Source organism: Vitis riparia, chromosome 10 (assembly GCF_004353265.1).
Source record: "Vitis riparia cultivar Riparia Gloire de Montpellier isolate 1030 chromosome 10, EGFV_Vit.rip_1.0, whole genome shotgun sequence".
Classification (NCBI taxonomy): Eukaryota; Viridiplantae; Streptophyta; class Magnoliopsida; order Vitales; family Vitaceae; genus Vitis; species Vitis riparia.
The window spans coordinates 14,033,043-14,047,853 of NC_048440.1; the positions used below are offsets into that span (position 1 = coordinate 14,033,043).

The 14,811-nt window shown below is 34.5% G+C and overlaps 1 protein-coding gene across 1 annotated transcript; it reads left to right on the forward strand.

Moving 5' to 3' along the window:
* The first annotated feature begins 1,535 nt into the window (after window positions 1–1,535).
* LOC117924062 lies at window positions 1,536–4,914 on the forward strand. Its single transcript, XM_034842614.1, has 3 exons — window positions 1,536–1,736; window positions 3,542–4,039; window positions 4,143–4,914. Exons 1-3 carry the CDS (start codon window positions 1,646–1,648, stop codon window positions 4,736–4,738), a joined length of 1,185 nt encoding a protein of 394 aa, XP_034698505.1. The 5' UTR covers window positions 1,536–1,645; the 3' UTR covers window positions 4,739–4,914.
* Window positions 4,915–14,811: the final 9,897 nt, after the last annotated feature.

Here is a 14,811-nt window from a genome sequence, read left to right on the forward strand (position 1 = left end):
TTTTTTTTTTTGAGAATTTTTTTACTAAGCCCTAAAGCACCATATGCTATGAAAGTGTTGAAATGGTATAGAGAGCTTGAGTATCCCAACTTGAACACAAACATTCTACATACATCTCAATTGTAAGTTGGTTTCAACATTTTAAGACTTCGTTTGATTCTAATTTTAAGAAATGTTTTTAATTTAAAAAGTGTGTTTTTTTATAAAAAATAAAAATCAAAATACGTTTAATAACGATTTTAGAAAACGTTTTTAATATTTTTAACACTTAAATGATAAAAAATTTTCAAATGTTAAAAATATTGGAAGTGTTTCATAACATTATTACCAAACTGTCTCTAACTATTTGTTAAAATTTATAAAATACTTTTAAAATTATAAAAAAATCATTTATAATGTTAAAAAATTACCTATATTGTTTTTAAAAAAACACTTTATAAGTAATTATTTTAAAAATATTTTTAAAGTAAACACTTCAACTAAAGACTATTCTCTTAGGTTATATTGATTCTCATAAAATACTAAGGAAAAAAAATACAAAAAAAATAATAATTTATCTCATATTTGATTGTTCATGAAAAATATAAAAAACATAAAATATAATTAAAACTAGCTATAAACTTATGTATTTTTAAATTATTTAATCCTTATATTGATGAGTGAAAATAAATAAAATGAGTTTAAAATAACAAATAAAAATAATTTATGGAATTTTAATATATTATTTATTTATTTATTTATTTATTCTACTTTTCTATTATATTTTCTTTTATTTTCATTTTCTCTTAAAATTTCCAAGAACCAAACATAGTTTTAAAAATATTTTTAGAAAAAACACTTCCAAAAAAAAACACTTGGAATAAAAACCTCAAGAAACCCACTCTCAATTTATTCAAATGTCCAAAACATATTTTTTTCAGCCCCTCTAACTTCCTAACGCAACTCAAAACCTGAAACTTATCTTATAAGCCTTAACTCAAACAGTTTGTGTGCATTTTTTGAAATAAAAAATAGCCAATAAATGACCAAACTAAATATTATCCACAAGAAAACAAAAAGAGAGATTTGAAAAGTACTTTAAATGAGGAAGAGAGAGATTTAACCACAACCCATAGGCCATAGCACAAAAGCCATAAAGGATTATATCCTGTCTTAGACGGTGCATTTTAATATTTATATATAAAGAACAACACAGGGAAAGGGTATGAAAAGAGGCCTTGTTGTAAACTAAATAAATAAAGTCACGAGTGCCATGGCTCGAATACGGCGGAAGCATGGTCCACATCAAGACCAGACCACCATTTCTCAAAACATGGAAAATATTATTAATTATTAAAGAAATACAATAAATAAAAAATAGCAGTGGGAACTCAGGGAGGAGGGAAGACGGAAGACGGAAGACTTTTGCTTTCCCTCATCAAATACGAAAAATTAAAGAGACCCTTTTTCTAAAGTTAGGAATTAATAAAGTAATGTTCATTTTTAACGAGGTAATTCATCATAAAAGCTATATAAAGAGAGAAATGGTCAAGACCTATTGTAGCGTGGAATCTTTAGGTAAAAAAAGGACACTCTCCCCTCTGCTTCACTCTCTCTCCCTCACTTGCTCTGTTTCCCTCTGTTTTCTGAGAGAGAAGATTGGGATATGGAGATGGTTCAGAGCTCAAGAACAAGCAAATGGGTGTCTTTGTGTGTGGTTTTCTTTGCTCATTTTGTTTCAGTCATGGCAGATGATGGTACGTGCTCTTGTTTTCTCTCTCTACAAATTTGTTAGCTCATGTTTTCTCTCTCATGCTCTGTTCGGTTCTGCATTTCTATACCCATTTTATTTTTCTAGATTTCCCTCTTTCCCTTCTGTTTTTGTGGATCTCTTTAGTGGGTATTTCTCCATTTTTGAAGATCTGATATATTTTGTAGCGGGGAAATTGATTTCCCACTTCAGTCTATTTCACATTGTGGTTACATGAACATTTCCTGTTTGGTATTCTCGGGTTGAAGTTTGAACAGCAGTATGGGGTTTTCCTTTGCTTTTCTGTTGAAGGAAATTTGTGAGTGCCCTTGTCCATGAAACAAACTGCTCTGTGTAATTTTGTGCTGAAAGACGTGTTTCTCAAACGCCATGAGACTCAAAATCATTCCATGGGATTTCGAGTCTGGCCACTTGGCTCATTTCAGGGTTTCATCAAATAATGGGGCTCCAATCTTAGAGCATCTAATGCTCCCTTGCTGAGGATTTCTGCACTCATAATGAAATGATTCAATTTTGAAACCTTAGGTTTAGGGAAGGCATAATATAAAATTATGATCACTACAGTTTTCAATTCTGTAGACCCTACCTCCCATTCATTGTGTTCTTGGTCTTCCCTCCGTTGCCCGGTGTCAGCAGTGCGAGTTTTTGGTCTATTAATTCTCAACATGCTGCTGACTTTCTTTATGGGCTACTTAACAGTCAAGTTTTGACAGCGCTTATAAACAGTTTTAGATATTCATGCCCCTTTCCCCTGCGTTTTCAATTTTCACCACATTTCCACCTTCATCCAAGCCCAAAACAGGCGAGAGCCTGCAATTTCCTACCCAAGAGAGGGTTATTCAAGAAAAAATGATACAAAAATATTTGTTGTTTTCTCTGAAGAATAAAATCGTCTCTTGTGGATTTGGGTAGAACCCAGATGATACTTTGTGGAGAGGTACTCAAAGTTTATAAAACACGCCAAGACAGAGAAGAAAAAGACCGTGAAAAAGGGGAGGTAAAGGACAAAGGTAGTTTCATTGGCGCCAACACTTTTTGTTGTACCATCCCTGTTCCCAGGCTTTGATTGAGTCCAGATCATGCTAGAAAATGAAAATATTGGGATGATCAAAGCGGGAAAATATTATGCACCCAAGTGTGGGGCTCAGGGCCCACGCGGTTGCCGCCTAAAGTTAAATGAGATGCCTCCTTTCATCTTCACATCCCATTGTTGGGCTGTGTGTTATGTGCTTTGGATGTCTTTTCCACTCAATTTTTTATGATTATTTTTTCACACAGAATGCTTTTCTTCTTTAAAATTCTCTCCTGGGCCTGGGCCTGGGCCTACTTGACCGATTGATTTTTCAAAGGATTGATGATGCTTTTCATTATCATTATTATTGTTTTATTCTTGGAAAATTTGAAGACAGATACAAAGGAGAAAAAAGAAAAAAAAAGAATTACTAAAAAAATCTGAAATGAGCCCCACAGATGCAGAAGATGGACCAAAGGTATGGGGTAGGGTGGTATAGTTTCCTTGTCCGGTGGGCAATTTGGCATGTCTCGAAGGGTGTTCAATTGTATATTGTTGTAGTTATGAATGGCACGCCATTGACCATATATTCGTAGAAAAGATGGCTTGACAACGAAATATGTAACATGCACCTCAGCAACCTTGTCATCTCCATCTTGGATAACAGCTGTGCTTTCATCATGTGTAGTCCTAAGTGCTTATGATTTAATCGATGAAATTTTTTTAAAAACAAAAGTAACGAGTCACAATATGCTTAATCCAACGGCGGTCGATTGCAGGCCCGCTGTTGAACGGCGATTTCGAGTCACCTCCGACAGGCGGGTTCTCGAACGAAGGGCTAGTGGACGGACCCACCACGATTCCCAACTGGAAGACAAATGGCACGGTTGAGTTGGTTGAATCGGGCCAAAAGCAAGGGGGGATGATACTGATAGTGCCCCAGGGCAAGCACGCAGTGAGACTGGGAAACGATGCGGAGATAAGCCAAGAGATGAAGGTGGAGAAGGGGTTCATATATTCGATAACGTTTAGCGCGGCGCGGACGTGCGCGCAGCTGGAGTCGATAAACGTGTCGGTGGGTGCAGCCTCCCAGAACATAGACTTGCAGACGCTGTACAATGTGCAGGGGTGGGACCCCTACGCTTGGGCGTTTTCAGCGGAGGAGGAGGATGCGCATGTGGTGTTCCGGAACCCAGGCATGGAGGATGACCCCACCTGTGGCCCTATCATTGATGACGTCGCCATCAAGAAGCTCTTCGCTCCTGATCCTCCCAAAGGTATTTACCTTCATCCTTTCCCTCTTCTGTTGTAAGATTAAGGTCCTGGTTAGCAACAAGCAACTTATCATTTCGTCTTTGGCTTCTACCACATTTCCTGCAGATAATGCAGTGACTAATGGTGATTTTGAAGAAGGTCCATGGATGTACAAAAATGCTTCTCTGGGTGTCCTCCTCCCCACCAACCTCGACGAAGAAACATCCTCATTACCAGGTTGGATTGTAGAATCAAATAGGGCAGTCCGATTCATCGACTCCGACCATTTCTCAGTCCCACAGGGGAAACGAGGCATTGAATTGCTTTCTGGAAAGGAAGGGATAATCTCACAAATGGTGGCAACCACCCCCAACAAGCCATACAAGCTGACCTTTTCATTAGGCCATGCTGGGGACTCGTGCAAGCAGCCTCTAGCAATTATGGCTTTTGCTGGGGACCAAGCCCAAAACATCCACTACGTGGCCAATGCCAACTCCACCTTCGAGACCGTCGATCTGAACTTCACATCCAAAGCTGAGAGAACACGCGTTGCATTCTACAGTGTGTATTACAACACCAGGAGCGATGACATGAGCTCGCTGTGTGGACCTGTAGTGGATGATGTGAAGGTGTGGTTTTCGGGGGCTAGGAGAAATGGCCTTGGAAGATTGAGTTTAGGGTTTGGATTTGGGCTGTTTGTTTTGCTTCTTGTTTCGGTTTAGGGTTTGTATCGAGCAGCTGAATTAGATGTGTGGTGGGTGATGTATCATGGTTTGGTTTATGCGAATGGGATCCTTGGTAAACCAGATTCCCAAGTCTATGTTGTAACTGTTGCAAAATTTCGCTCTATAATTTTGCCACTAGATATGAAATCTACTCAACTTTCCTTTTCCTCCCCTTTCAAGCAGAGCCAAGGAAATATCATTATACTAACGAAACTTCTTGTTTGTAATTAAATTGAAGTTGTAATCTGTTAGATTATCAAGTAACCTCATCCTTATCAAAGTCTTCAATCCTTCTCTTCTTCAAACTCTAGAATTCTATTCCTCTTCAAACTTCTCAATTGTCTTTTGTCTTCAAACTCTTTAGGTTATGCTTGGTTCTTAAAAAATTTGAGGTAAAATGGAAGAGAAAGAAAATATAAAGAAAAATAAAGAAAAAATAAAAAATAGATTAAAAGTTAATAAATCATTTTTATTTGTTATTTTCAAACTCATTTTACTTATTTAACTCATTGATGTAAAGATTAAATAATTTGAAAATACATAATTTTTTAACTAATTTTAATTATATCTGATTTTCTTTTATATTTTTCTTACAACAACCAAACATGAATCATCTCATTTTCAGAGAGAGCTAATGCTTGTTGGGTATTTTGGTTTGATATTGCTTCACACCCAAAAGCGGAAATTTTTTTAGCCATTTGCATCAAACTCAAACTTCCTTCTTCGGGCATGGCTAGCTCTCATAGTGTGACAGGCGGTGTGTACAAGGCCTAAGAACGAATTCACCGCCGTATGGTTGATTGGGTGGGGCTAATTCAAACCCCTCAGGTAAAATAAGAACAACCCTACCCTATATATTTTTTTTTATGAAATCACCTAATTGAATTAAATACTAATAGATGTACATTTTTTTTTTCTTTTCTTAGTATTTTTAAGAAACCAAACACAATCTTAATATGAAATAAAGATAATAAAAATAATAAAAAAATTAATGTAACTAAGAGACAAAAGAGTTTTTACTTCTTTAAAACTTTTTTAACTATCCCTATTTCTTAAAAATTGACACCATATCTTCACCCCATTTGTCTCATAGTTAAAAAAATCAACTCATTAACTAAGTTAAGTAATTATCGAATCAAGTAAGCGAGATATTTCAAGAACAAACTAATTCAGTTTTTATCCACTTACAAAGTCTTCCAAGCCAAACAAGCATTTCATTAACTTGGTAAAACTCAATTATCTAAGTATGCAAAATACAAAATGTGAGGTTTCTAATAAATTTACCCATCACATTGAAAGAGGGTTTTTTTTTTTACCACAATTTCCAACATCTCTCATGTCAAAAACCAAATGTTATTTTAATATGCTCTCAAGCCTTAGCTATGGCATAAATATGTTTTCTAAAATTTTCAATATTTATGGGCTTAATTAAAGAATGATCATATCTTAAATATAATGATACTGCAATTTTATATGTTTTCCTCTTGGTCCTAATTCACCATTTTTATTAGTTGTAATAGCTACTTGGTTATCACATAACAACTTTAGTGTCATATATTTGATCAAGCTTGAGATTTTCTAAAAATCTTTTTACTCATACAACTTTTGTGACAATAGTACTATATGTTACAATTTTAGCTTCCATTGTATAACAAGCCACACAAGTTTGTTTTTTACTGGCCCAATATATTGCTCCTCCTCCTAAAATAAATATGCAAAAGAAGATGGATTCTATCATCTTGATCACTTGCAAAGACAACATCACAATAACTAGTAATATTCAAATTTTCATTTTGATAAGTTGATTTTAAATCTTTTGTATCTTGTATATATCTTAGTATTCTTTTAATAGCCAACAAATGAGAAATCACTAGATCACTCTAAAATCCACTAACAAGACTTACAACATAACTTATATTTGGTCTTATACATAACATTGCATACACAATACCCCCTATAGCTTGAGAATAAGGTTTAGTTTCCACTTCTCCCTTATTCTTTTCATTTGTAGGTGTCATTTTTTTAGATAATTTTATCCCTTTATGAATAAGCATGTCTACTACTTTAGAAGACTCCTTTTTGAACCTTTTTAACATTTTATTTAGGTAAGCTTCTTTTGAGAGACTAAGTTTCTCTATTTTTTTATCTCTTATTATTTTAATACCTAACACAAAAGAAGCCTTACCCATATCTTTCATTTGAAATTGAGATTTCGACTAATCTTTTATTTCATTCAACATTTTCAAGTCAATGGAGGCTAATAATGTTGAGATATTAGGAATGCTTTCCTTATATCATTCTTTCCTTGTATCATTTAGTGTTGAGATATTAGAAATGTTTAGATATTAGGAAAGTTGAGATATTAAGAATATTGAGATATTAGGAAAGTTGAGATATTAGGATATTAGTTGTTATTTCCTTATATCATTCTTTCCTTGTATCATTCTTTCCCATTCTTAGAATGGTGATTACCCTCTATATATACTCTGTACATGAATGAATGAAGAAATGAATGAAAAAACTATCATTTATCAATTTGAAGATGGTATCAGAGCCATGGAATTGAAATCCTGGATATTTTGTCGCTATGGTAGTCCGACAACGATCAACCATCCTAAGACAAACCCCAATATCGATAAGTCAACCTTCAAATGCACTCACTGCAATAAGACTGATCCCACCAGTCTGGATATCCCACAATTTCAAAGCAACGACTCTTGGTATGATCAGGAAAACAATGTGGAACCGAGGGTTTGAACCATGAACCTTTAGATTATGTTTAGGCTATCACCACTTTGTTATTAATGATAATAATCGTGATCAACGGAAAAAAGATTCCAAGAAAACCTCGACTGCAACTGTTGCCGAAATAAAAATAAAGGCTAATGTTGTTGAGAAAGCCTCTGCATTGGTAGCCGCTATAGATCATGGTGGTAAGTTTTTAAGTACTTTTACACCTGTTATTAATAGTGCATGGATAATTGATTCTGGTGCTACAGATCATATGACTTTTGATTCTAGACAGGTTTCACCCCTTAGACCTTCCTCACAAAAAATTGTTTTCACAGCCAATGGTAACACGACCCCAATCATTGGGGAAAGATCCTTAACTTTTACTGATACTTTGAATTTAGATTCTGTTTTAGTTGTTCCATCTCTAGATTACAATCTTTTGTCAGTTTCTCAAATCATTGCAGCCTTATCTTGTATTGTCATTTTTTGGCCTGAATTTTGTGTGATTAAGGACATCCAAACAAGACAGACGATTGGTTGTGGTATTAAGCGGGGAAAACTCTATTACTTGGACTTGCAGTCAAAGGATTCAAATAAGTTGCAACAAGCCTTGATGGCAGATAGATCTAAGGAGGAGAATAAAAAGTCTGAAATTTGGTTATGGCATCGACGTCTGAGACATGCTTCCTTTGGTTATTTAAAAAAATTGTTTCCTAGTTTGTTTGCAAAGAGTGATATTTCTGGTTTCCGTTGTGATATTTGTGAATTGACTAAAAACCATCGTGCTTCGTTTCCGTTAATTTTGAATAAAAGTCCACTTCCTTTTATGGTTATACATTCTGATGTTTGGGGCCCATCCAAAGTCCCAACTTTGAGTGGCTCACGTTGGTTTGTTACTTTTATTGATGATTGTACCAGAATGACATGGTTATGCTTGATGAAGACCAAAGATGAAGTGAACTTGTTGTTTCAAAAATTTCATAAAATGATTGAAACTCAGTACAATGCAAATGTTCGAGTTTTGCGTAGTGATAATGGTGGAGAATATCAGAGTTCTGATATTTAAAAGTATTTGGAAGAACATGGCATCATTCATCAAACTACTTGTTCCAATACACCCCAGCAAAATGGAGTCGTTGAACGGAAAAATCGGCACTTGTTAGAGGTTGTTTGTGCTTCCTTGATAGCAGAAAATACCGATATCTTATTGGGGAGAAGCAATCACATCTGTCGCATACTTGATCAATCGGGTACCTTCTAGCTCAATTAACTTCCAAACACCTCTCCAAGCTCTTACTAATGTCGTAGTTGCCCCAACCGTCCCAAATCTACCCTCTCGTGTTTTTGGTTGCGTGGCATTTGTGCATCTACACAAACACCAACGCACCAAGTTAACTTTCCATGCATTACAATGTGTGTTTGTTGGATATGCATTGCACAAAAAAGGATATCGATGTTACCATCTTCCAACTCGACGAATGTTTATTACAATGGATGTGGTGTTTCATGAAGATTCGATGTATTTTTCATCTGAGTCTGAACTTTAGGGGGAGTACCATAAGGAAATTCAGACTCTCGATTATGATTATCATATCTCTGAGGAGGATGAATCTGGACAATCTGAACTAGTGAACCAGAAAGCGGGTAAGTTGGATATGAGTGGTCAACAATTTGGGTCCGAAGATGTCTTCACTAAAATACCAAACCAATCGTCATCTACTGAGGGTGTTCTTTATTTGGAATCTGATCCATTCATGAAACGGTTACCACACCATCATAATAGAGGTACTCCTAAACCTACATATGAACCTGAATTGTCTACCAAAGTCAAATATCCCATGAGCAACTATGTGTCTAACCATCGTTTGTCTTAATCAAATAAGTCATTTTTAAATCAATTATCTACTGTATCTATTCCTAACAGTGTGCAAGAAGCCTTAGCTGATTCAAGGTGGAAAGCAGCCATGAATGAAGAGATGAAATCATTACAGAAAAATGAAACATGGGAACTCGTAGAATGTCCACTAGGTAAGAAGCCAGTTGGGTGTCATTGGATCTATACTGTGAAGTACAAGGCAGATGGTAGTATTGAACGATTTGAAGCAAGACTGGTAGCAAAATGGTACACTTAAACTTATGGAATTGACTACATAGAGACATTTGCACCTATAGCTAAGATCAACACAGTTCGAGTATTACTGTCTTTAGCTGCAAACCTAGATTGACCATTACAACAGTTCGATGTGAAAAATGTCTTTCTGCATGGCGAGTTATCTGAAGAAGTATATATGGATCTTCCACCATGATGCACAGTGTCAGAAAAGCAATGTCAGAAGGTGTGCAAATTGAAGAAGTGATTATATGGGTTGAAGCAATCCCCGAGAGTATGGTTTGGAAGGTTCACAAAATCAATGAGAGCTTTTGACTATCGTCAAAGTAATTCAGATCACACTTTGTTCTTGAAAAAGCAACATGGTAAGATTACGACACTTATTGTATATGTAGATGACATGGTAGTTACAAGAAATGATCCTGAAGAAAGAAAAGCTTTGCAAAATTATCTATTTAGAGAATTTGAAATGAAAGATCTAGGTTCTTTGAAATACTTTCTTGGGATTGAAGTTTCTCGATCAAGTGAAGGAATTTTTCTTTCTCAAAGAAAGTATGCCTTAGATCTTTTACAGGAGACTGGAATGTCAGGATGTCAACATGTAAATACACCAATAGAAGAAGGTCTGAAATTGTGTGTTGAGCCTAATCAAGTATCAACCGATATGGGAAGATAGAGACTTGTGGAGAGATTAATGTACTTAGCTCATACAAGACCAGATCTTGCTTATGCATTGAGTGTAGTGAGTCAATACATGCATAATCCTGGAGAGCAACATATGAATGCAGTCATGCGTATTTTGAGATATTTGAAGAATGCTCCTGGGAAGGGAATTTTGTTCGCTAAAAACGTTGATCATCAGAGTATAGAAGTATATATTGATGCTAATTGGGCTAGTGCAATGGATGATAGGCCATCTACATCTGGTTACTTTACCTTTGTAGGTGGGAATCTTGTGACATGGAAAAGTAAGAAGCAGAATGTCGTCGCTCGTTCAAGTGCAGAAGCGGAATTTAGAGGTATGGCTCTAGGACTTTGTGAGGCATTATGGATAAGACTCCTCTTACAGGATTTAGGTTACCTATCTAGGCAACCAATCCGATTGTTTTGTGACAATAAAGCCGCATGTGACATTGCTTATGATCCAGTACAACATGATCATACAAAGCATGTCGAGGTGGATATATTCTTCATTAAGGAAAAGTTGGATGATAAGATTGTGGAATTGCCTAAGATTCGATCAGAAGATCAATTGGCTGATATCCTCACCAAAGTTGTCTCAAGTTAAGTGTTCTAAAAAATTTTAGAAAAGTTGGGCATGTGTGACATCTATGCACCAACTTGAGGAGGAGTGTTGAGATATTAGGAATGCTTTCCATATATCATTCTTTCCTTGTATCATTTAGTGTTGAGATATTAGAAATGTTTAGATATTAGGAAAGTTGAGATATTAAGAATATTGAGATATTAGGAATATTGAGATATTAGGAAAGTTGAGATATTAGGATATTAGTTGTTATTTCCTTATATCATTCTTTCCCATTCTTAGAATGGTGATTACCCTCTATATATACTCTATACATGAACGAATGAAAAAATGAATGAAAAAACTACCATTTATCAATTTGAAGAAATAAAATATCATCAACATATAATGATAAAATTATAAAGCTACTCTCACTATTCTTCATATATACACAATGATCAAAGTTATTAGAAACAAAACAAAATGAAATTAAAATATCATGAAACTTATAATATCATTGTCTAAATGATTGTTTAAGTTCATACAATGATTTATTTAATTTATATACTTTTTCTTTTTCATTTAGAATTTCATATCCTTCTGGTTGTCTCATATACATTTCTTCTTTTAATTCACCATTTAAAAAAATTGTTTACATCAATTTGGCGTAATTCTAGATCTGACTATATAACTATAAGCATTATAATTCTTATATAAGCAAATTTAGCAGTTAGTGACTAAGTTTCTTCATAATCCATGTTTTCTTTTTGAGTGAAACCTTTTGTTACTAATCTTGCCTTATATTTATCTAATGTTCTGTTTAATTTGAATTTCTTTTTTAAACTCCATTTACAACCTATAAATTTTCTTTCTTTTGGTAAATTAACTAATTCTCATATGTCATTCTTATTTATTAATTCTAATTCTTCTTTTATAGGTTATTTACATTTAATTGAATTTGGGAGGACATAGCTTGAGAAAAAGCTAACGAATCATTTAATTCTTCATCACTAATGAATGTAAAAAGGTCTATCAAATGAGTTGAGAGTTGTCTTTCTCTCCTCATACTAGTTATAGTGTCATGTGAGTTAGTATTAGATTATACTTCTACTTCTTTATTTATAAATTTCATTTCTTTAGGAATTTCAAATAAATCTACTAATATCATAGTTTTCTTATATCTAACATACCTTCTAAAAACATAGCATCTCTACTTTCTATAACTCTCACTGAACCACCATCATGAAAAATAGCAAATCTATATCTAATAGAATTCCCATAATATCCTATAAATGTGTCTTTAATAGTTTTAGCATACCTCTTTAATGACTTGGTACCCATATATGGGCTGAAAAACCCCAAATTTTAAAATAATCTAAGTTTGGTTTTCCACTGGTCCAAAGTTCATAAGGAATCATACTAATAGATTTAGATATTATCCTATTTAATATATACATGCCTTTCCTCAAAAGATAGTATCTAAATTTGAATGAATGACTTCATATTGATCTTACCATATTAAGTAAAGTCCCATTCCATCTTGCAACAATTCCATTTTCTTGTGAGGTATAAGCTATAGGTTTTTTTTATTTTTTATTTTTAAATGTATTATTTCATGATTTATTCAAAAAAGAATTAAATATATGTGATGTATATTCACCACCTCTATTAGTGCGTAGAGTTTTAATATTTCTTCCTAAATGAGTTTCCATCTTAGATTTATTTTCTTTAAATTTATATAAGGCTTTGATTTTTTATTAACTAGATAGATATATCTGTATCTAAAGTGATCATCTATAAATGTAACAAATATTTCATGCATGCCTCTATGGGTCTTAACATTTAATGGACCACATATATTAGAATGGATAATATTTAATAATTTTCATATCTTTGTTGTTTGCTAAAGGTTTTTTTAGTCATTTTTCCACTAAGGCAGGATTCACAAATATCAAAGTTAAAATTAATTTTTGGTATTAAACCTAAATCACTCATTCTTTTTAAATAAATTTTACTTATATGACTTAGTCTCACATGCCATAAAAAGAAATATCATTATCATCTTTTGTATCATATACATTCTCAATATAAGAAGAAGATGATGAAATATTATTAATCATAGCAAAATCATTAACAATCAAACGATAAAAACCATCACATTTAACCCCTTGAAACAAAATTCTTCCATGTTGTCCCATGGACACCTTTCTAGACCTAAATTGAGTTTCATAACTTTTCTCATCAAGGCATGACATAGACAATAGATTTATTCTCATGTTTGGTGTATAGAGCACATCAATGAGGAGAAGATTTCTTTGTTCAAGCAAGTGGAGTCTTATAATGTCAACTCCCAAAACATCACAAAAAGTATTGTTACCCATGTAAATATGATGATTGTCGGCTTTCATCTCTTTGAGTTTAAAAAGTGTTTTTTGCCTTTTGACACATTTCTTGAAGATCCAGAGTTAATCAACTAAGCGTTAGTGTCACTATGAGCAAGTAAAGACTCATATATCACACAAATCAACTCCCTAAACATCACAAAAAGTATTGTTACCCATGTAAATATGATGATTGTCGACTTTCATCTCTTTGAGTTTAAGAAAGTGTTTTTCCCCTTTGACACATGTCTTGAAGATCTAGAATTAATAAACTAAGCACTAGTGTCACTATTGAAGAACCAGATCATGAGTTCTTTTTCCATTATTGTTATTGTCATTTTTATTTTTTGGACAACTAAATTTGAGGTGTACAGGTTTTACACAATTGTAGCAATTACCATTAAAGGATTTGAAATTTTTACCTCACTTTTATGATAAGGCAGAATTCTCTCCTGATTGATTCTTTCCTTGATCTTAGATTATTTGTTATTATGTATATTTATATTTTCCTAGTTTGTAGGATCTCTCAACTGTATATACATTTTATATAATGAGAACCAATTACCTCAATAATTATTGAGGATTTCAGCCATATTTTACATGGGTTCTCAAACCTTTATATGGTATCAGAGCAGGTTCTAAATTTTTTTTTCCGATCCTTTTCATGATTGCATCGTCATCCTCATCATCTCCACTCCCACTCAACACGATGGTGCATATGCTCACCATCAAACTGACCTCCTCTAATTATTTGTTATGGAGAAATCAGTTTATTCCTCTATTGACCAACCAAGATCTTCTTGGATTTCTGGATGGTAGTGTCCCAGCTCCTTCTCCAAAGGTTACTGGTTCTAATGGCACCACCCAGGTGAATCTGGCCTACACCTCTTGGTTGACTACTGATCAGACTCTCCTCAGTCTTCTCTTACAGAGGAGTCTATGAGTGAGGTACTTGGTCCGAGTCATGCACATGAGGCCTGGACCACTCTTGAAGCCTTTTTTTTCTCACAGATCCAAGACTCGAGAACTCCAACTCAAGGATGAGCTTCAACTGATGTAGCGAGGCTCGAAATCCGTGGCAGAATTTTCTCGACTCTTCAAAAGGCTCTACAATCAACTAGCGGCAATTGGTCGTCCCATTTACGACTTGGATAAAGTCCACTGGTTCTTGAGAGCCTTAGGTCCCGATTATAAAATTTTCTTAACTACAATGCTTTCTCAGCTTCCATTACCTTCTTTTGCAAATATCATTCCAAAAGCTTTGAGTCATGAGATCTTTGAACGATCGATGTACCAACAATCTATCAACTCAGCGTTCTACGCTCAACGAAATAATTCCACTAGACCGAAAAGCAACAAGAGTGGGAAGCCCAAACCTTCCACTGCCTCTGCCTCAAAATCATCCCCTTCTTCTCTTGTTTATTGTCCAATCTGCGACAAAGAGGGCCACCTGGCTAAACGGTGTTGCACGTTCCTTAATCTTAAGAAAAAGCAATCTGCCAACGTTGCTGAGGCTTTTGCAACTTGCTCAATTCCGGACTCCAACGACTCCACATGGTATCCAGATTTTGGTGCAACCTCTCACTTGACAAATGATCCC